Source organism: Channa argus, chromosome 16, assembly GCF_033026475.1.
Source record: "Channa argus isolate prfri chromosome 16, Channa argus male v1.0, whole genome shotgun sequence".
Lineage (NCBI taxonomy): Eukaryota > Metazoa > Chordata > Actinopteri > Anabantiformes > Channidae > Channa > Channa argus.
In genome coordinates, this window is record NC_090212.1 from 8,284,469 (window position 1) to 8,305,000 (window position 20,532).

The 20,532-nt window shown below is 38.7% G+C and overlaps 4 protein-coding genes across 8 annotated transcripts in view; all 4 read left to right on the plus strand.

Annotated features, from left to right (window-relative positions):
• Positions 1 to 9: 9 nt before the first annotated feature.
• On the plus strand, positions 10 to 2,686 carry zbtb8os (zinc finger and BTB domain containing 8 opposite strand). 2 transcript variants are annotated; one of them, XM_067480125.1, is made up of 7 exons: positions 10 to 196; positions 461 to 485; positions 600 to 721; positions 821 to 903; positions 1,356 to 1,408; positions 1,833 to 1,869; positions 2,053 to 2,686. In XM_067480125.1, exons 1-7 carry the CDS (start codon positions 115 to 117, stop codon positions 2,137 to 2,139), a joined length of 489 nt encoding a protein of 162 aa, XP_067336226.1. In that variant the 5' UTR covers positions 10 to 114; the 3' UTR covers positions 2,140 to 2,686. The 2 variants fall into 2 exon arrangements, with proteins under 2 accessions (XP_067336226.1, XP_067336227.1); XM_067480126.1 differs by having other exon boundaries at positions 47 to 196; positions 461 to 489.
• Positions 2,687 to 3,786: 1,100 nt separating this feature from the next.
• khdrbs1a (KH domain containing, RNA binding, signal transduction associated 1a) lies at positions 3,787 to 9,654 on the plus strand. 2 transcript variants are annotated; one of them, XR_010911077.1, is made up of 11 exons: positions 3,787 to 4,199; positions 4,758 to 4,885; positions 5,670 to 5,786; positions 5,886 to 6,032; positions 6,176 to 6,303; positions 6,531 to 6,792; positions 6,903 to 6,979; positions 7,065 to 7,126; positions 7,287 to 7,461; positions 9,228 to 9,290; positions 9,375 to 9,654. XR_010911077.1 is itself a non-coding variant. In XM_067480128.1 (9 exons), exons 1-9 carry the CDS (start codon positions 4,037 to 4,039, stop codon positions 7,394 to 7,396), a joined length of 1,194 nt encoding a protein of 397 aa, XP_067336229.1. In that variant the 5' UTR covers positions 3,789 to 4,036; the 3' UTR covers positions 7,397 to 8,295. The 2 variants fall into 2 exon arrangements, 1 of the variants encoding a protein (XP_067336229.1); XM_067480128.1 differs by lacking the exons at positions 9,228 to 9,290; positions 9,375 to 9,654 and having other exon boundaries at positions 3,789 to 4,199; positions 7,287 to 8,295.
• A 724-nt stretch (positions 9,655 to 10,378) lies between these two features.
• On the plus strand, positions 10,379 to 15,267 carry tmem39b (transmembrane protein 39B). Its single transcript, XM_067480127.1, has 9 exons — positions 10,379 to 10,565; positions 11,845 to 12,036; positions 12,179 to 12,398; positions 12,611 to 12,694; positions 12,930 to 13,084; positions 13,957 to 14,290; positions 14,378 to 14,565; positions 14,650 to 14,770; positions 14,891 to 15,267. The coding sequence occupies exons 2-9, from the start codon at positions 11,906 to 11,908 to the stop codon at positions 15,122 to 15,124; spliced, it is 1,467 nt and encodes a 488-aa protein (XP_067336228.1). The 5' UTR covers positions 10,379 to 10,565; positions 11,845 to 11,905; the 3' UTR covers positions 15,125 to 15,267.
• Positions 15,268 to 16,169: 902 nt separating this feature from the next.
• The window catches only part of ccdc28b (coiled-coil domain containing 28B), a 4,527-nt gene continuing 164 nt past the window's right edge, over positions 16,170 to 20,532 (plus strand). The window contains exons 1-6 of one of the 3 annotated variants that reach the window (XM_067480675.1): positions 16,170 to 16,775; positions 17,697 to 18,020; positions 18,255 to 18,424; positions 18,668 to 18,822; positions 19,714 to 19,736; positions 19,846 to 20,532. The exon at positions 19,846 to 20,532 is cut by the window's right edge and continues 164 nt beyond it. In XM_067480675.1, coding sequence (XP_067336776.1) covers positions 17,785 to 18,020; positions 18,255 to 18,424; positions 18,668 to 18,822; positions 19,714 to 19,736; positions 19,846 to 19,900 — 639 coding nt within the window. In that variant the 5' untranslated portion in view covers positions 16,170 to 16,775; positions 17,697 to 17,784 and the 3' untranslated portion in view covers positions 19,901 to 20,532. Of the gene's footprint in view, positions 16,776 to 17,587; positions 18,021 to 18,254; positions 18,425 to 18,667; positions 18,823 to 19,713; positions 19,737 to 19,845 lie in introns of all 3 variants that reach the window. The other 2 variants (XM_067480676.1, XM_067480674.1) reach the window with 2 other exon arrangements.

A 20,532-nucleotide genomic window follows, 5' to 3' on the forward strand; every position in this document is an offset into this window, starting at 1 on the left:
AACACGTCGCTTTTCAGGAACCTCCTCGTTCTGATAGATGTTGAAACCCGGTTGTAACGCAGTTAAGCGTCATGGTAGCCAATCTTTACCTCTGAACACAATCTTACAGCTACAATGGACGACCGTCAACTAGGCCTGACAGAAGCACAGAAAGTTGTCAAGGCAAAATACCCGCCAATCAACAAAAAATATGAATGTAAGCTGTTAACTTTAGTTAGCTTACTATTTACTTGCGGAAACTGTAATATAACTTCTTTTTCAAGTGCCCGACAGCAGCTAACTTTAGCAAACGTTACAATGTGGCCTATCCTGCAATTAAACTGAGCTTTTTTTAAATGAAGTGATATGTCAAACATAACGTTAGTCTTTGTAATTGTAAGGATTGTAATGCCCGCTCAGTTGTTTTAAGTTGGTCAACTTATCCTGGCTCATCGTGTCACCATTTGTTTTACAATTGCAGACCTGGATCATACGGCAGACGTACAGTGAGTATGTTTTGTTTTTTTCTGTGCGGTTTATAAGTCTACACGTATTGTCAAATTTCATGTGTCTGTGTTCTTAATTGATCAATATGAACTCATAGTGTTTTTTCTACCAAGAATTCACTCCTGGGGAGACTGTCTGGAAGAAGCCTTCGAGCAGTGTGCCATGGGTATGTTCGGCTACATGACAGACACAGAGACTGTAGAACCCATTGATACAGTTGAAGTGGAATCAGAAGGTGAACGTCACATACTATACTTTAGATGTACCTATTTTGTTTGTCATACTTTTGCCAAATCCCCTAACCTAAACTTTCTTCACTGTGGCATCACAATAGGTGAAGACATGGAGTCTCTTCTCTTTCACTTCCTAGATGACTGGCTGTTCAAATTTAGTGCAGATCTCTTTTTTATTCCCAGGGTGAGTATGTTGAGCACTTCACTGGACTTCACTTGAGCACTATTGCCACTGGAAACTGTTTTTCTGTGTTTACATTTTCTTCAAACATTCACATAGGTTTTCAACAGTGATTAAGAGACTGTAAACTCAATATAACAATGAGTCACTGTCTTATCTGTTCCTGCACTCCAATTGGACTTCAACCAGTTTATGACTGGTATATTGATGTGTGCAAAATGCACTACATGTACCATAACTGATTATTACCACAGTATATTAAGTGTTTTATATTCTTAATTGATGCACAAATTATACCATTATGATGCAGGTCAATTTCTTAAAGACAAATCAGGCTACATATATTCTACATACATATTCTCTTTTATCCACAGTCAATTAATTGATTTAAATCTTGATTTTATTTTAGTCATGATCTGTGATCACATTTACTATGTGTTGTCTATGTTCCTCAGGAGGTCAAAGTTTTGCAGTTAGACAGAATGCGCTTCAAAATTCGTTCAATTGGGTAAGTTTGGGTACATCTTTCTAGTAAAATGAAGCATTTTCTTCTCTGACCAAACAACTGCACTTTGATTGGAGACAGTTTGGCCTCTACAGAGCTCTGTCAGTGTCAAATGTTAATCACATTTGTAATAGCTAAGTGTTTCTTCAGAGCTCATTTTCATTGGGTTTCTTCAGAGGATTTAGTTGATCAACTTTGGGGGAGGTATGGACAAATTTATTATGACTATTGAGCATGCATAATATTCCAAAAATATCTCAGATCCTTTGAAATATGATATCTGCCCTACATTTAAAATTTTTTTTTAGCGTGAACACTAACGTATAGTACAAAGATGAATTAGAAGAAAGACACAACAGTTCATATTTTCCAACTGATTTTGTCTTTGTAAACTAATCACTCACACCCCGATGTTTGTTATTTAAAGGTGGGGGGAAGAGTTCTCTCTGGCAAAGCATCCACAGGTAAGCCAATGTTTATTAGTAATGGGAGATATAACTAAGAATATCAGTTTAAGGCAGTTTATTTGTAATATAATTATGTGTTTATTAACTTTACATTGAGAAGAATGAGAATTATATAAAATAAAGTAACATAGATTTTGTTATGCATTTACTTAAGTGTTATGTCCTTTGTTTTCATTAAAGGGAACAGAAGTGAAAGCCATCACATACTCTGCAATGCAGATCCATGATAAAGAAAAACCAGAAATATTTACCATTATTGATATCTGACAATATCTTAAGAGGCAGCCAATACACAGATGAATTATCTACATGGCTGGTTTGCGTGGCCCTTTTGTCTAAGGCCTGATGATTGACTTGTAACATATGATTTTCTATTCGTATGTGAACCGTTTACTATGAGGGACATTTCTTTGGATTATGGGTTCTGCAGTACATTAGAAGAACTTTTACATTACACATTGGTTATATGGCGATCATTTCTGATAAAATGTAGAATTTTAAAAATCCCAAAAGCCTAAATATAAGCGTATATAAACAAAGCTTCTTGGAATGGCAATCATACACAGGGAAATACAAAGCATGAAAATAATTAAACATTTTACTTAATGCGAATATTGAACAAGTAAAACCAATTTACAGCAGTGTAGTGTAATGGATTTTAACTAATTAGTCAACCCTAAGTGCATTTGCAAATTCTTGTTTATCACAAATTATCACTTATTTATTATCTCATGAGGTAAACAAAACCTTATTTAACATTTGGGATTCATTAAATGCATATTATAGATGACTTGAATAAAAATCTCACTTTTTATTATTTTGTGGTGTGGTTATTTGGTAGGACAGCAGTGAACAGGAGCTATGGTTTAATAATCAATAATTTTGAGAAAAGAGTTGCATATCAAATAATAATTCAATATACATATTTATCTGCTATTATCTGCAAAGCAAAATAGAAACACTTATTGACCAGTTATTTTCAAACTGTGCTCATACATACACACACACACACACACACACACATATATATATATATGTATATGTATATATATATATACATATATATATATATGTATGTATGTATATGTGTATATATATATATATATATATATATATATATATATATATATATGTATATGTATATATATATATATATATATATGTATATGTATATATATATGTATATATATATATATATACATATATATATGTATATATATATGTATATGTATATATATATATATATAAAAAAGACATGGGTGTAATGTAGTGAATAATATTACCAGTTCAAATAGTTTACATGAAGCCATATCGTAAGGGATAGGGATTATCCACACAGTCATATCCATACTACCAGTTTTCTGTCGTTCTCAACCTTAATGGAGAATCCACTTTTTACTGTGCTCATTCCAGGCCTCTTTTTAAGAGCACAGCCATGATTAGTTTGGCTCTGCATTCACCATACAATACGTTTTAATGTTGGTCCCACTGGTATGAGCTTTCTTCCGCCTTTGTACATCAGTACACACATAGTACTAAATCACTAATAGTATATGCCATTGGGATACTTGTGGATACAAGTATAAAAATGTAGCTTTTTTATTTAATGGGTGCTTTCTCAGGAGGGGATAGTGGTATTAAGGCTTAATAATATCAACTGATTCGTGTATGGACTATGTAACTTCTTACTGTATTTTTTGCTATTTGGCAAGTTAAATGCCATTATCACTGGAAAGAAAACTAAATTTAAATTGGATCTGGAAGTGATCTGTGAACGGCTATTTGCATTATTGTACAGTTTAAATGTGTATTTTAGATTACATAGACACAGAACTGCTGTGTGAATGAAGTCTGAAGAGTTTTTAACTTTGAGCTGCTGCTGATCTTGCTCCTCAGGATTTTGTAAGTGCCATCCCTTTGAGCTCCGGCGGTGACGTCAAAGCCCCCTCCTGCGTCTCTTCCTCCATCACAGTCAAATGCAGCTGCGCCATCTCTCCTTTGTCTATTAAAGAGAGTCACACTACCTGCAGAGGAAAGGGAACTGCTTGACTGGACTGTATATGGTACTGTACTGCCGTTATCTGCGGATTTATTAGGGGAAAGCTAACGCATCCATCAGAGCTTCGTTGGATTAATTTAGCCGTGCTAGCTAGTACGGTGCGTTATGAGCCAATTGAATGCTAACAAGAGCAAATCTGAGTCCGCCATAGAGACAAGCCCACAGGAGAAAAACAACATGGAAGACACTAAATACCTCCCCCAGCTCCTGGCTGAAAAAGACAGCTTGGATTCGTCGTTTACGCACGCCATGAAACTTCTTGCTGCAGGTAAAATCGGTGTGATTGTCTGTTAGCTTATTCAGGCTAACGTAGAATAGCAAACTGTAGCACCGTGTGCGGCCTGGTTTCTTTCTCAAATTGAGGCTGAGACAATGGCGCATAAACACGTGCTTAGTAGCGATGTGGGTCAAACGCTTCTGGGTTTAGATGATCAGGTTTTGTTTATTTACTCAACTGCTCTCCTGCCTAATTAAATAAAATGTATAAATATATGCATGTACTCACTTGAAAATCCTAGTTTAAATGGAAAAAAAAGCCAGTTCCTAGCATCACTTTTGCAACGCACGCTTGTTTACTATTGTTTAATGTGCAATAATGTGTTTTCACAAAAGACTTGGAGAGGAGAGTATAGTGTAAGCGCTTAATGTTTACTCAAAGGCGATTCATCATAAATATGCTTTTTAATCGTTTGCAGGTTGCTAAAAGATTACACAAAATGTGGCTTGTTTTGTCTAACACTGTAAATCTGCAAGAATTGTTAGTTGTACTTTGCATCAGTGTTTGTGTTTATCTGTGTCATCTTAATTATTTTTTTCCCAACTGTAGAGATTGAGCGGATCCAGAAAGGTGAAACAAAGAAGGAACCAGAGAAGGAAACATATCTAAACCTTTTTGATAACAAAAACCTAAAACTCAAAGAGCGAGTTCTCATCCCCACCAAGCAGTACCCTAGGGTATGTGTTTTCCTACTTTTTCTTTTAGAAGCACTGTCCAATCTATAGAATTTAGTTTTTTGATTGTTGCAGCCTAAAATGCCTTATTTAGCGAGACATTTCTAAAAATTGAAGTGATTTCATGTTGTAGCGTTTTAGTTTTTAAATTGGGTCACACACAATTCACAGGGAATTGGTGGTATTCATGCTGTCCCTGGTGGTCTTGAATTCTGTATCACTTCTAGTTCATAGGACAAGCAGTGTGTTTGTATTAAGTGATTCGGATTGGTTTATTTGTCATATGCAAGTTAACACTCAGTTAGCAATGCAACAAAATGCTTATGGAGGAACCAAATGACTCACTAATAAACTTAAAAATGGCAAATACAAACCCTAAGTAAAAGTGTGTGTGTGTGTAATGTGTGTATATAAAAATGTGGAACGTGTTTTGCATGTTGAGTTTTTAGTCCAGGTGCCCTTCCTGCCACAAACGTCCCGTTTTATCGGGGCTTGGTGGCTTTGCAGGGGTGGGGCGGGAGCCACCAGGCCCCCTTTTCTCTAGCTGAATTTGCTGTTCCAGAAATTAAGTATCTCAATGACTTACTGAGCTCGTTTCTGCATGAACAATTTTGTTTAGTCCAAAAATGCTGTTACACAGTTGCTGGGGACTATGGCACCTACTGTCAAATGAAGACAGGATATTTATGTTTATATTATCTGAATGTAATGTCTTTGCAGAACAGCTTTACTTGGGCCTTCACATGTACACATGGGATAAATCTCTGCAATTAAATGTTTATTACAGGTGAACTTTGTTGGTAAGCTTTTGGGGCCTCAGGGCAGCACAATCAAGAGACTTCAGGAAGACACTGGTGCAAAGATCTCAGTTCTGGGTAAAGGCTCCATGAGGGACAAAAATAAGGTATGTTTTATCCTGCATGGTTCAAGATGCCTTGGATTGTTTTCATGGCTTAATGTTTGGACAATGATCATTTTGTTTTTTAATATGCTTTTTTCCCAGGAGGAAGAGCTGAGGAAGGGTGGTGAGGCCAAATATGCTCACTTGGCCATGGAGCTGCATGTGTTTATAGAAGTGACCGCTCCCATTCCAGAAGCATATCTGCGCATGGCTCATGCTATGGAGGAGGTCAAGAAGTTCCTTATTCCGGTATGATGAAGGCCCGCACTTTTTCCCCTCATTACAATTGTAATGAAAATAATTTACAGTAATATTTTATAGAGGATGCCCAATTTCTTTTGTCCACCTCAGACGAATGCACACATAACTCACCCTTTTTGTATTGCCTGTAGGAACCTGGTGAGTATGATCCGTACATGGATCCTCACTTCCTAAATGGATCTCAGGATGGTTCAGGCAGGGGGCGAGGTGGTCACTTAGGAAGGGGGAGGGGTGGACCACCTGCCGCTGGAGGACCAAGGTAGGGGACTGACTGATAATGACACTAATATTTGCCACATAACATTGTAGCACAATCTAGAAACTCTTATATAAGCCTTTCTATTATGTAAAAGAAAGCACCTCATTAGAACACCACGTAGTGCTGTTTTTTAATTTTATTTTTTTTTTTTTTTAAAGGCAGTTGTAATTTTCTACTGTTTTAGTGTTTACTTTGCATATTTTTACAATATGGTTGCCTTTCCACAGGGGGCGTGGAATGCCGCGCGGGGCCCCTCGTGGAACCATGCGTGGTGGGGCTCCACGGGGGGGACTAGGACGGGGGAGTGCTCCTAGAGGTGCACCATCTGGTAGAGGTGGACCACCTTCTGCTCCTGCTAGAGGAGGCTCAGCTCCCCGCTCTAGACCCCCTGCAGCAGGGGCTCCAAGGATGCTCCCCTCAGCAGCCTTGTCCCACCAGCAGGCTCCTCCTTCGGCATCACAGCCTAAAGCTGACGCCTATGAAGACTATGTAAATTTCATTTTTGTGTTATTTGTCTCATAGTGAGCTCTCACTAGGTGCAGCCAAGGTTGTGACTGGTGTTACATTGCCTAAATGTTAATTTGGTTCTCTATGTTTAGCCTCCATATGATGAGTCCTATGCAGAACCTGCCTATGAAGGATATGATAGTTATTATAATCAACAGTCAGCACCTGCGTAAGTCAATTAATTTTTGGTGTGTTTTTTAAAGCCAGGTAAATTTAAATTAGTGTATTATATAAACACTCTTATCTCACCTCAGGGATACTGAATATTATGATTATGGACACGGGGAGGCCCAGGATTCCTCATATGAGCCTTATGGTAAGCGATAAAATTTGACGCACGTCTTTTTCTTAAATTTTTTTATGTATTTATTTTTTTCCCCATGAAATGTACACTCACTAAGGACTTCTTGGGCAATAATTGGAACCTCCTGTATCCTCACTCATGATTTTTTTTGTGTTTTCTCCTGTCCTTTCAGCTCAGGATGAGTGGGATAACTCATGGTCCGGCTCTGGAGCTGGAGGCAAAGCCCCCCCATCCAGGCAGTCGAAGGGCTCGTATAGAGATCATCCTTATGGAAGATACTGAATGACTACTGGTAGAGAGTTGTTATGGCAACTGTCTCCAACTGTAACTCACTTAACTTTTCAAAAGTAATTTCCCTTTTATTTTTACTGCCTAGTTTTATTTCTTTTTTTTGTTTTGTTTTTTTTACTCAGACATTTTGTTGGATGTGTCAAAGAGTGCCAGAGGAGAAACAATAATGCAAGTTTTTTTTTCATTGTTTATATGTTTCTATTTGCTGTTTGTTTAATTTGCGTAGATGGCAGTTAAAGTCTTACTGACACAACCCTAACAAAGGAACAATAGTGACCCTTAGTGATATTCGATGGTTATCATTTCAGTTAATTGTTCCACAACAAAATGTGATTGTGGCGTTAAACTCTTCTCACATAGGCTGCATTTTAAGTCCTTCATGACTGGACAAAAATTATACATAATTCCTCGATGTAACTTCCTTCTAACTTAAAATCAACTTAGTTTCAAACTCAAATACAACTCTGAGCCGTTTTAATTAAAACAAAAATTCCGTTTTCTTCATAATACAATACAAATCACATCTTGTAACGTTATAGAATCTCCTAAAACGATTATACTCCATTGGAAAGACTCTTATTTTTGCCACTCTATACAATTGGTATGCTATCATTTGTCGTAGTATTACTTTTAAAATCATCACAAATGTTAGATTACTTTTTGTAAAGCTTGAAGGATTAACAGTCCTTACATTATGTAAGGAAGGCTGCAGCCAATTCAATATTTTGTACATAACCTTAGGACAACTGTGTGTGCTTTAAGTCGTGCCGTCTCCAAAATGCATAATGCTTGTGTACCTTTGGCTAAATAGGATACTAAATATATCCCAAAATGTTTTTTTGCAGTGCGTGTTTCAATAAAGTTTCTAGTTTCTTTTTAATCAATCTAAACATGGTATTCTGCCTTTGTTGTCCTAAAGTAATCATTGCAGTTTGTGAAAGTTCTCAGTGGTTATAGACGCTGAGAAAACTATGTGTAAACGTCAGCCTCTTTTTAAAAAAAAAAAAACAAAAAAAAAACACCGAACTTTTTTTCAAAACTTATCTAAAGAGCACTTGTAATGTCAGGTTAAAAAAAAAAAAAAAAGCTCATCACTACGCGAGGTAATGTGCTGTCAAATACATGTTTGAATTGAATGATCTAGTGCTTGAACATGTATTGTCATTAACCTTTAGTTATTTAGTGTATCTCTTCAAGCTCTCGAGAGCAGTGTATCTTCAGCCACTTGAAATAACTGAATTTCAACAGTATTTCAAATCAAGCTTGCAGGGATCTTACTTGACTTTGAAGCAAAGTCATGCTGGCTGGTTTTTATAAAAGAAAAAAATCGCAGAGGAGAGGATTCTAAAAGCCTAAAGACCGCCACGAGAAGGTAAAACTAACCCCAACACTCATTTGTTAGATTTTTGTTTGTTTTCTGTGCAAAACATCAAGTAATGCAAAGCCATCCAAAACATATATCCAAAACATTGTACAAAACTATGCTATCAGTAGTTTCACCGAGCAAAATAAGTCGTAAAAAACAATCAGAAATGGTTGTAATGCAACTCTTGCTCAAATAAACTCAATGGTCCATTCTTATCACTCAATACGTAACTAATTTCCATCTTGAATGTTTCTGTAGACTGTAGATAATGGAAAATAGTAGTTGCACTCAAAGCGCAAAACATCCCCATTGGTGGACAAAACCCTTCAGCTTGAGTTGCATGATACTTGTGTAGCATAAAGTTAGCTTTGCATGTTTTTTGTCCAGTGTGTGTGTGCGTGTGCATTTAGACACTGGTGTATGTGTCCGAGATCTCATTCCTCTTTCTCCTCCTAGGTTGTCAGAGAACTTTGTAGGTGCAGTTGATACGTTTAAACTCCAGTGTACCAGGTCTATAAGGTAAGCTGAAAAGAAATTGTTCTTGAACTTTGTTCTCAATTTTATTAAACAATTATCTCTCTATCTCTGTTTTGTCTTATGCAGGACCATTTTTAAATCCTTGGAAAGGGCAGAGGACTTGCAGCATCTCTGAGACTGGCCTCTTGTACCTGTGCTAATCCCTTGAGACATTTGTCCAGTTAAAAAACAAACTGTAGAGGGAGCTGAGAAAGTGCTCTTTTGAAATATTACCCTTTGTTTGTTTTCTGGGAATTTGTTTTAAAAATGTATATATATTTGCTAAATATGCACATGATTTTAAAACTGGTTTTCTAGTTTATTAATTTTTATATATAAAGAAATAAACCTTTGTAAATATTCTTAACTATGTGTCTTTGTGTGATTACACAAGCAGATTTTCAGGATGATTTATTGCTAGAGGGTATTTAAATTTGCAGAAATGTTTTAAGAATGGAAATAGAACCTGCATTTCATATGCGTGGATCCTATTTCACCACATTGTTAAAAGCGAGTGTCTATAATGCATGTTGAAGATGCAACGGTAAGTGCAAGAAGTCTAGCAGTTACAAACCACTAGTGCGGACCTGTTATGTACCATAGTATGTGTTTGGTGACAGCACAAGCGGTGTGACAATCCCTGCAGTATCTATACACAGTGAAATGACAACACTATAGCGTTGTGACATTAGCCATTGTGCAGCAGTAAATGTAGGAATTTTCCAATGCAATGTGAGAGTAGGTCCTGTAAGGTAGACACAACACCTTGTAATTAAAGCATAGTTTAGTCAAAGGTAGGCAGCAATGTCAAGCGTATATAATTTGAGGCTATATGTGTGAACTTGAATTAGGTAGGTGTCAGTACTCTTAAATAAAAGTCAAAAGATCATTTATGGTGTAGTTCAGGTTTGTAAACAAAGTGCTGAGGATAAGACTCCTTACAGTCAGTCAAGTATTTATTACTATAGTATCTTCAGCAACAGTTAAGTGTAAAGAAACACTTCAATATTCATCTCCAAAGATATAGGACCTAAATTGAAAACGGCCTGACTGCGTTGTTTCGCTCTGTTAATATCGACGGATTGGCCCTTTAAGCGACTCTCCTCCCACAGGTCGCTAAAGCATCCGCGTCCACTTTCACATCAACAATGAGGGTCTTCGCTGAGTTTAGAGAAAAACACGCAACTCTTTCAAAAAATAGTCAGAAGATTTATTGTGTTTAACTTAGTATCCATGCAACTGAGCAGCATTTAACACAGACATCACGCACTGCCGCTGGTAAGCTCACATTTTCTTGTGTAGCCAGTTTGGTAGCTTGGTTGGAAGCTAGCTAACGTAGCTGCTGAGCCGCTGTTAGCTAACGGTTAGGCCTCAGTCTTTGTATTGATTGAAGCATGGTCTTGGTGGACAGGTTGGAGTCGGCCCCTCATTGTGTAGGTCCACGTTGTTTCGACTTGAGCCGTAACTCACATATAATGCTTTCCCAGGAGATATTTTAACCGACGATTACGTAAAGCAAACGAGCAATCTTCAAAAAGAAGCTAGCTGTAGTGTCAGCTTCCGCAAAGTTGCAACATAATAAAAATATGTGCGGCTGATTAACGTAAACAAATTGTGATGCATATTTATGAAGTAGAATAAAGCATTCGCTTGATGTTGCAGGTGTCTCTTTCAGACGGAAAACTATCATTTCAGTCATGTATTTATGCTGTGTTTAACTTTGTGGACCACACCTTTCATTTTTAACTAATCAAATTATAGTCCATAGTATTTCCACTGCTCACAAAAAGTTAGGGATATTCGACTTTCGGGTGGAATTTATGGAGAATGTAAAAACGTCATCATACAGTGATATTATATAATGAAAGTAGGGCATTTAAGTAGAAGCATGCAATGGTCATTTTGTCATTTCAAACTATTTATTTCAACAAAAGCAAACGACAGTGGTGGGTGTATCACAGCAACAAATGTCAGTGACTTAATAACGATGGTTACGTATTGTAACTGCAGATTCTATGACTATGTTGTTTGCCCTCTGGCTGTGGCAGGGAAGCTTCATTATGCTACAGCCAGAGGGCAAACAACGTTGGAAATAGAACTTGTCATTTGTTAGCTGTCCTCTTGTTCTCATATCAAAATATGAACAGAATGATGAGAGAGGACTGTTTAAATACAAATTGTCACTGAACCAGAACATTTAGTGGTCGATGATCCACGAATCAGGTTGTGATTTTTGTGGTTAATCGCCTTGTTAAAGAACTGCATGCTATGCAATAGGTACTGAACACTTGGACACCTGCATTCAAAAGTTTAGACAAGATCAAATTAATTTCAGCTGTAAATATCATAGTGCATTCTAAAATTTCACCCAAAAGTTGAATATAACCTAACTTTTTCTGAGTAGTGTATATTGATGATGCTGTGCCAGTGCTTTCTACTTGAAAAAGTACCATATGGACTTAAACAGTTTACACAACAGTGATTACAGATATGGTGGACATTCTAGATATTCTGCCACACAGTCTGTGTGTTAGACCCACTCTCTTGTTGTGACCAGGTACAAAGGAGGAAAAACACAAAACTAAGCACATCGCTGTGAGAAGGTGGGTGTGTCTGTGATGGCTGGTGGAAGAAGAGGGGCGAACCGTACCACGTACTGCAGACCTCCGCTGAGCAGCGAACCAGGTTCGGTCAGCAATGGGAGCCACTCCACCAGCTCCCCAGTCACAGGGGTGCGATCTCGTACGAGGTAAGCCAGACTCCCCTTCACAGCTCCTAACAGCACACATGTTGTCTGGAGCCAGAGAGTCGGGGATGGTTGCCTCTTATATGGGCAGCATTGTCATAAAGTACTTTATAAGTATTTTTAAGGCTTTTTACTGTGTCTACAGGAATGGTTCAGGCACTTGCATGTCCAGCCCCCCACTCGCTGCTCAGACTGTCGTTCCTCTAAAGCACTGCAAAATCCCAGAGTTGTCTGGGGACCGTAATGTGCTCTTTGAGCTCCATCTTTTCTTCTGCCACCTCATTGCCCTCTTTGTCCACTATGTCAACATCTATAAGACTGTGTGGTGGTACCCCCCATCACATCCTCCCTCGCACACATCCCTGGTGAGTACAAAGTGGTCAAGCATTCCCCAATGACCATGTTAATTATGTTTAGAATATTATATAGTTTATTACCTTTAGCAAGTGCTTTGTCTTTAAAGCATGGGTTTCCATAATTGCATTTCTGTAGTTTGTAAATTTGCATATGTTTTCTGGTAGCTTGAACTGTGTGTGTAGTGGAAACATCGAGAGTGTGTTACTCTTATCGTTCACAGAACTTCCACCTTATTGATTACAACATGCTAGTGTTCACAATCATCATACTGGCAAGGAGGTTAATTGCAGCAATTGTAAAAGAGGTAAGAATTCTAGAGTTGACACTGACTAGACCCTATGAAATCGATCACAATGAAATATTTGGCACATTTCACTGTGTAATGAAGGAAACATGCTGTATCCTTTTAACATTAAATGTTTATATGATTCATATTTTTTCTTTTGCTTTGTCTTTTTAATGCACTTTATTTCTATCTTATATTTTTAGTTGTGTTTGCGTTCAATAAATGTGTTCTGTCTCCTGCTTCTCTCCTACAGGCATCACAGAGTGGGAAACTCTCCTTCCCCCATTCAATCTTTTTAGTGATGGCTCGCTTTGCTGTGCTAACACTGACAGGTTGGAGCCTGTGCCGTTCCCTCATTTACCTCTTTAGAACTTATTCTGTCCTAAGCCTGCTCTTCCTCTGCTACCCGTAAGTATGCTAAACCAAAAAAAAAGTCTATATTTAAGCAGCTACATACATTTTTGTTCAGTGTTTTTTGAACTCTAGCTGTCCAGAAAAGACTGCCTAACTCCCCCAATGGTTGTCCTACCTAATACCAGTCAAATGCTTATTCTATTGTCTCACTGTGACAGCCAGTAAACGTTGTCTAGACTTTATTTTTTACATTACATTATTTAAGTTTGGCAGCATGGTGGTGGAGTTATTAGTGGTGCCACTTCACAGTTTGAAGGTCCTCGGAGGACTGCTGCCTTTCTGTGTGGAGTTCTCCTCGTGCTTGTGTGGGTTTCCTCTGGGTACTCCGGTTTCCTCCCACAATTTAAAGACATGCATGTTAGGTTAACAGGTGATTCTAAATTGCCTGTAGGTGCGAATGTGAGTTTGAAGGGTTGCCTGTATTCCTCTCCATGTTGGCCCTGAGACAGACTGGTGACCTGTCCTGGGTGGACCCTGCCTCTCACCCAACAGCTAGGATAGACTCTGGCCGCCCACCACCCTAAACAGGATAAGCAGTTACAGATAATGAACGCATAGATTGTTTAGGCTTCAGTGCTGATGGCTAGGATTTCATAGCTTGTCTTAGTCTCAAGCTTCCTTAGTAGTCCGTATTAGTATTAAATATTAATAACTTAATGGTATTTAAAATCAAGCTTTAATGGTTTATCTGTTATTTCCTGGGATGCTTGATAGGATATGTTGTTTTAATACTTTTAGTATGAAACACGACTTTGAGTGTTTCTGGGGTTGATTTTAGACACACATCTCTCTTTCTCAGTCTGCACTATCAGTGTAATCTAGCCAATGATGGCACGTGGTTAATTCTAAGCATTGGTTTACCACAGTTTTGGGATGTATATTCCATTTTTCCGGCTGAGCTGTGACTTCCGGCGAGTCGGTCCGCTCTCCCCCATTGCCAGCATCGGCTCCAAGGAGGTGGGCAGTGTGAGCCGGGGCAAGGACTACCTGACTGTGCTAAAGGAAACGTGGAAGCAGCACACCAGTCAGCTGTACGGTGTTCAGACCATGCCAAATCATGCCTGCTGCCTCTCCCCAGACCTTATCCGCAAGGAAGTGGAGTACCTGAAAATGGACTTCAACTGGAGGATGAAGGAAGTGCTGGTCAGCTCGATGCTCAGTGCTTACTATGTGGCGTTTGTACCAGTCTGGTTTGTCAAGGTGAGGACCGTGTTAATCGTTCAAATATTAACATAATAAAGTAAACACTTCTCAGCATGATAACTTTTTCTATGTCTTGTCCTACAGAGTACACAGTACGTAGACAAACGATGGTCTTGTGAGCTCTTCATCTTGGTGTCAGTCAGTACATCAGTCATCCTTATGAGGCACTTGTTGCCACCTCGATACTGTGACCTGCTTCATAAAGCTGCAGCTCACCTGGGCTGCTGGCAGAAAGTGGACCCCTCACTCTGCTCCAATGTCCTTCAGCACATGTACGTACATAGTTTATTACTGGGTTTAAGTTGATTCAATGGTAGTCAAATCCTGATCTTACCTTGCTGCCTATTTATGCACAGATGGACAGAAGAGTATATGTGGCCACAGGGAGTCCTGGTTAAACATAATAAGAATGTCTACAAGGCGATGGGTCACTACAATGTTGCAGTACCATCAGATGTGTCTCATTATCGCTTCTATGTGAGTATTCCTGAAAGGACAGGTCTGTAGAGATTTTAGAGAGGCTGTATTGGCATAGCCTAAAACATTTGTGGTGCAGACATTGTTACTGACAGTACCCTGTCTGTTTCCCTCCCCTAGTTCTTCTTCAACAAGCCTTTACGAATATTGAACATACTCATCATCCTTGAAGGTGCCATTATATTCTACCAGCTCTATTCACTGATATGCTCAGAAAAGTGGCATCAGATGATTTCGCTGGCTCTGATTCTCTTCAGCAATTACTATGCGTTCTACAAGCTTCTCAGAGACAGAATAGTACTAGGAAAGGCATACTCGTACCCCAACAGCCCTTCAGACCAGAAAGTCAGTTAGACCTAAGGTATTATTGGTCACATTCACTTTGGAACAAGACAAACATGCTTAAGAGCACTGTATTTTTTCTACAAACTGCATTTTGTGTCATGTTTTTGTTCTAATCTGCCATAATAAAAAGAAATATTTTTGTATAACTTTAATGGTTTTATCCATCCATCTTTCCATCCAGATTTACTTTCACGTTGAGCTATATTCTCATTGCACAGTATTTTCATCTGTCATGAATCTGCTTGAAACATAAGCGATCTCTTTTCGACCCTCTAACTGATAAATGTCTTTCCATGCCTTCTGATAGTGGGGCTGTCATTTAGCATGTGCAAATAACAAAACCTACCCTGATTATATCAGAATAATATTCTCAGAATTTTGGGATCTTCTTGCATTTTTGTGTTTTCCATATAAATTATGTCTCCTCCTGGCTGCAATAGGCCATTCTCAGTTATGGGTAAAGTTATGTGTAAAACCAATTAATTGGCTCATTAGCAAAGTCACCCATCACCAAGGTACTAGTGTGGATTTCTGTAGTGTGGATTTCTGTTTACTACTACAAACCCTATAGTGATTGTCATATACTTTGAGCAGGCATAACATTATAACAACCTGTGCAATTAAATGCAATCCAAAACAGCGGACTGGAGTGCATTATTAGAAAAGGTGGTTCTAATGTTTTGGCCACCCTATTTAAAATAAATGAGGTGGCTAAAATATTAGAACCACCTTTTATAATGCACTCCCGTAAGACACCACTCTCCACTTTGACCTCAATAAACACAGTAGAACGATCACCTTTCTGGCAGTTTTAACCTAAAGCTGAGAAATCTTGTAAAAGTAGAAATTATGGCAGAGCCACTGAATTAGATTGCACTATAATGCACAGGTAGTTATAGTGTTATGACTGATCGGAGTATCAGGACGTCATGTAAAAGGATATGGTAAAAAGGAGAACACTGGCGTCGTCTTGTGGGCTGTTTGTAGCACCACCACCCCCTTCCAACACACACGCACACGACTAGGCTATAACATTTGCAAAGAACTAGGAAATAACTGAAATAACTGCAAAGAACCACTATCAGCTGATCTGTGCTCAGCTGTATACAGCGTCCTGTGCAGGTTGTGGAGCCACCGTGACAGTGATCCTCTCCTTGAAGACACGTATCGGGGCGCACTGGCCCTTTAAGAGGGATGAAAGACAACAGCTTCGCTCGAACCGAGCGCATCGATGCCGCGCTCTACATTTTAGCATTAATTTCTACGTCTGCTGCACACATAATTTTACAGTATCGTGGATTGTAACGACTCCTTCTTACCGAGTCTGGCTAAACGCTTTAAATGGCAAGAGGAGAAATGTGAAGCTGTGTCGAGCCCGTTTGTTCTGTGATCCGTAATTGATTCGGTGAGTCTTATTTGTGTCATTGTGGACAATAACCTGTCCACACGTCTTCTCCCACACTGCATTTTACCATATTGTGAAAGGAATAGCTCTCAGCATATTGCTATTATTCCCTATTTTCTACAGAGTGTTTATTACCCAAGTAAAGATTGATTTCAGGCATAAAGTTGATATTGTTTGCGAGTGTAGTGGCCATCTTTGGATTCTACTTTGAACGGAGGCTGGCGCAGTGTTCAGGAGCGAAGTGCTTGTCTAACAGTGAGTTCATCAATTGTAATGAGATAAAGATTAAATTATTTAGCCCCATTGTCGGGATTATAATCGCATTCATGTAGTCAGTTGATATATTTATAACCATAAAACAACAATATTCTGTAATAGTTCATGGCACTAAAATCACTCCGTTGGGACTTAAGCTGGTCTAAAATCGCAGTGCAATTCAACTCAAGTTTAGTTTTTTGTCTTTAACCTTTGTGGAACTGGAAATGCATTTATTGATTGTTTATTACATTGGCCTGTACAGCACCCAGCTCTTGCTTTCTGGTCACTTAGGGTAAATAGATAAGAGTGAAACCTTTGAATGGGATTTTCTCCTCCAGCCATTTATCTGAAAGGGAGTTGCATTAGGTCGAACTGTAAAACTCACTATATGGTCTTCCAAAGACTCCCACGCTGCATGATCGGGAAGCAGTCCGATCGGTTTTCTTAGCAGTTCACTTATCAGAAAAACTCAACAGTGCTAGTCCAGTGCAGCTTTGGTGGCTAAATTCATGCGTTTTGTTTGATAGTGCCGTTAAAAATCCGGTGCCCTGTCCTTTAAATCACATATTGTCCCATTTCCACTTTACTGCTGTTCTAAAAATATCTTTCTAGGCTACTGTTTTACTCACTTTTTTACACCAGGGAAATAGAAACCAGACAATTACTTTGATAAAAATGTGCCTTTTAATGCAGTGTTATACAGGAATAACGATATAGGATTTCACTGCTAGTTTGGATTTTTCAGGCTCCAGCTATTCTGCTGTTAAAACTAATTACAGAATAATGAATGCTAAATGTTTTCATTGCAGAGTGGAGAATCCTGAACAGCAGCATTTATTTTGGCACAGTCATTATCTTCTACAGAGTTTTAATTATAGAGAGAGGAAGTTTTACATCTTCCCATGTTTGTTGTTACAGGACATCCTGTACACCAATCAGGCAGTGCCCCCCTCATCTTACCTCAGAGAGTTTCAATAAAAAAAAATAAAAAATATATATATATATAATGGAAGACAAGCGCAAGAAGCGCAGTCCAAAGGTGTCTCTTCCCCAGCCCCCTCCTCCACCCATCAACCCCCGCAAACTCTCCGTCCTGCCTGCCAGCAAAAGTGCAACCTTCTCTCTCGGCCTGCCGCAGCCTCCCTCCCCAAAGAACAGAGGCAAGTACAAGAGGTCCATAGGAACACCCGGACAGGCCAAAGAGGTTTTTGCTGCTGTTGTAGCTCCGCCAAAGACCACCAGGTTTGTATACGAGCAACAGGAAAATCCTCCAGAAAACACAGCATTATATTAATTTAATATTTTTTCAAACAACCTGATAATATGTCATAGCACAGATTAAAATCAGCATGAACAATATCAATAATAATAATACCATAAACAATATCTCTTGCGGGAGATTCTTTGTGTGTTAAAGAATACAAAAGAAAGACTGGACTGTTCACGTTTTATCAGTGATTGTGATGTTTTTCTTAGGCCACACAAGGAGAAGCCCAGGGCCCCACAGCCAGCAGTGCCCAGTAAAGTTGTCCAGTCCTCGCCTCTGCAACACTCCTTTCTCACAGATGTCTCTGATGTGAGAGAGATGGAGGGGGGACTTCTTAACCTTCTTAATGACTTTCACTCAGGCAAACTTCAGGCTTTTGGTAAGATAACATTGATTAGACAGACCACCAAGGGAATATTCTGTTACAGGCTGATAGTAAAGTCAGTGGAAAAGTGTCTTCATTACACTAATCAAATTGAAATCAAATAGCTGTGGTACTATTTTTACACATCTCCTGCCATGGAAGTACTTCTGACTTTGCTGTGATCAAGTTGCAACCAAAAGATAATACATTTTGTGCTATAGGAAGGTCACGGCATGCTTTAATCCCTCTTATTTCTAGGTAAAGTGTGCTCCTTTGAGCAGCTGGAACATGTGCGTGAGATGCAGGAGAAGCTGGCTTGTCTGCACTTCAGCCTCGACAGCCACGTTGAAGAACTTTCAGAGGATCAGAGGAAGTGTGCCTCAGACCACAACCTAGAACACCTGCTGTGTAATGTAAGCATGAACTACATCAGAGGCTCATCCTTGTTTGTCAGTGTTTGTCCTACAGGGGATGAGATAAATCCGTTTTTATTAGCTATCTATAATTTATCTAAAATCAGCATCAATTTCACTTTATCCATGCTCAGCAACCAGTGAAATCAGTGTGTGTTTCATTATTGCCACTGCTGGTGTTCAAGCAGCTGATACAGCCGCATGTGACACTGTCTAGACACAGAGGGGTTCGCAGTTCTTTAAATTGGAGTGAAATAGGTTTCATTACAGGATTTCCTTTATGTCTGAACTATGAAGTAATATACTTCATTAGAGAAATTTTAAAAAGGTGCTCTGTCTTTAAAATTCAGTTACACAGTTGTATAATAATTTGTGAGGCTATGGAGACGTTTTCCAAATTGAATAAAATAAACAATACCATATGATAAAGACTGTTCTAGGTTATTTTAATCATATACAGGTGTTAAAACTGTTATATGCTTTGCTGAGCTGTTTGTGTATAAATGCTAAATATTATTCCACACCGACAATGATATGAACTTCAAGAATGCCTTGAAAGAATTTCTATTGTTAGCATGTGTTAGTGTGCCTCCTAGTTACCCACACCCGGGGCTGGTATGCTCGCTCTGGGGAAGCTGCAGTCCTTTGCTCTGCAGGATGTGAGAAAGCCATCAGCTGATTACAGATACTTCTGCTAAGGATACATAATAACTGCAGGAGCAGTGGATATTTGTGCCTCAGTGCAGATGGACTGTGATCAAACTTTCTTTTGGTGGATAAGGAAAGAATCTATTTGCTTTGTAAACAGAGGCTCTCACATCATAGTTTTATTCTTGCCTGTCTCCATTTCTATGAGCCTTCCATAAACAATTTGTTTATTTGTTTCCACAGCTAGAGGAGCTCAGCACCTCAATGTATCCTTTCATTATCAAATTCCCTATTTATTAATCTGAATTAGAATCTGGAATTAAATTATATTCCCTGTCCAAGGTCTGTGGGAATTCTTAATTTGTCCACATTCAGACAAAGGCTCCACTTGGCTGAGAACCAAGACCTTCCCAAGACATCTGGTCCCTGACAGAGTAAAGTGTGGAAGATGGAGAACCCACTCTTCTTCTCATAACATCTACCCAGCCCAGTTGCCATGGTGTTGATCCAGCTGCCTTAGTAACAACATGGAAACATCCACAGGAGAGGGGGCTAGTTTTTCATTTGGTCAGTGAAGCTTAGGGAACCATACAGTGACTCAAAGCACCAGAGCATTAAGTGAACATTCAGTCAAAATCATAAACCCTTATTAATAGCACAAGGAAAGTCTAATAAACATAAATGTGAAAAGAATACATTTTAAAACATTTTGGCCATTAATTGACATGGTATCAGTTAGTAGTTACATTGTGTAACAACTGAGAAAAGTTTCAGAAAGTGCATTTTATGAGTATATATCATCTTCCTCATAGTCATATTATATTTGGTCTTTTTCATAATTTTAAATCATTTATGTATCTGTCAGCATAGATAAACAAAACAATGGAGCCATAATTCAGTAGCAAAAATAAATGGCCCTTGACAGCACCACTGTGGTTAGCTCAAAGCTCTTTAGGGAGTTTCAGTTTTGCTGATTCTAACCAAACTCCCTTATTTTTATATGTTTGCTAAAAGTTTAATACTGCAATGCAGACTTGGTTTAATAATATGTGGGTGACTCTT

What these genes read in the sequence shown, in the direction of transcription:
- zbtb8os (XM_067480125.1), top strand. Translation starts at nt 115, where the DNA reads ATGGACGACCGTCAACTAGGCCTGACAGAAGCACAGAAAGTTGTCAAG. An exon ending in AGTTGAAGTGGAATCAGAAG is followed by an intron (nt 722 to 820) that starts GTGAACGTCACA and finishes GCATCACAATAG; the next exon opens with GTGAAGACATGGAGTCTCTT. An exon ending in ATCTCTTTTTTATTCCCAGG is followed by an intron (nt 904 to 1,355) that starts GTGAGTATGTTG and finishes TATGTTCCTCAG; the next exon opens with GAGGTCAAAGTTTTGCAGTT.
- khdrbs1a (XM_067480128.1), top strand. Translation starts at nt 4,037, where the DNA reads ATGAGCCAATTGAATGCTAACAAGAGCAAATCTGAGTCCGCCATAGAG. An exon ending in TCAAGAAGTTCCTTATTCCG is followed by an intron (nt 6,033 to 6,175) that starts GTATGATGAAGG and finishes TATTGCCTGTAG; the next exon opens with GAACCTGGTGAGTATGATCC. An exon ending in AATCAACAGTCAGCACCTGC is followed by an intron (nt 6,980 to 7,064) that starts GTAAGTCAATTA and finishes ATCTCACCTCAG; the next exon opens with GGATACTGAATATTATGATT.
- tmem39b (XM_067480127.1), top strand. Translation starts at nt 11,906, where the DNA reads ATGGCTGGTGGAAGAAGAGGGGCGAACCGTACCACGTACTGCAGACCT. An exon ending in GGGGTGCGATCTCGTACGAG is followed by an intron (nt 12,037 to 12,178) that starts GTAAGCCAGACT and finishes CTGTGTCTACAG; the next exon opens with GAATGGTTCAGGCACTTGCA. An exon ending in TGTCTCATTATCGCTTCTAT is followed by an intron (nt 14,771 to 14,890) that starts GTGAGTATTCCT and finishes TCCCTCCCCTAG; the next exon opens with TTCTTCTTCAACAAGCCTTT.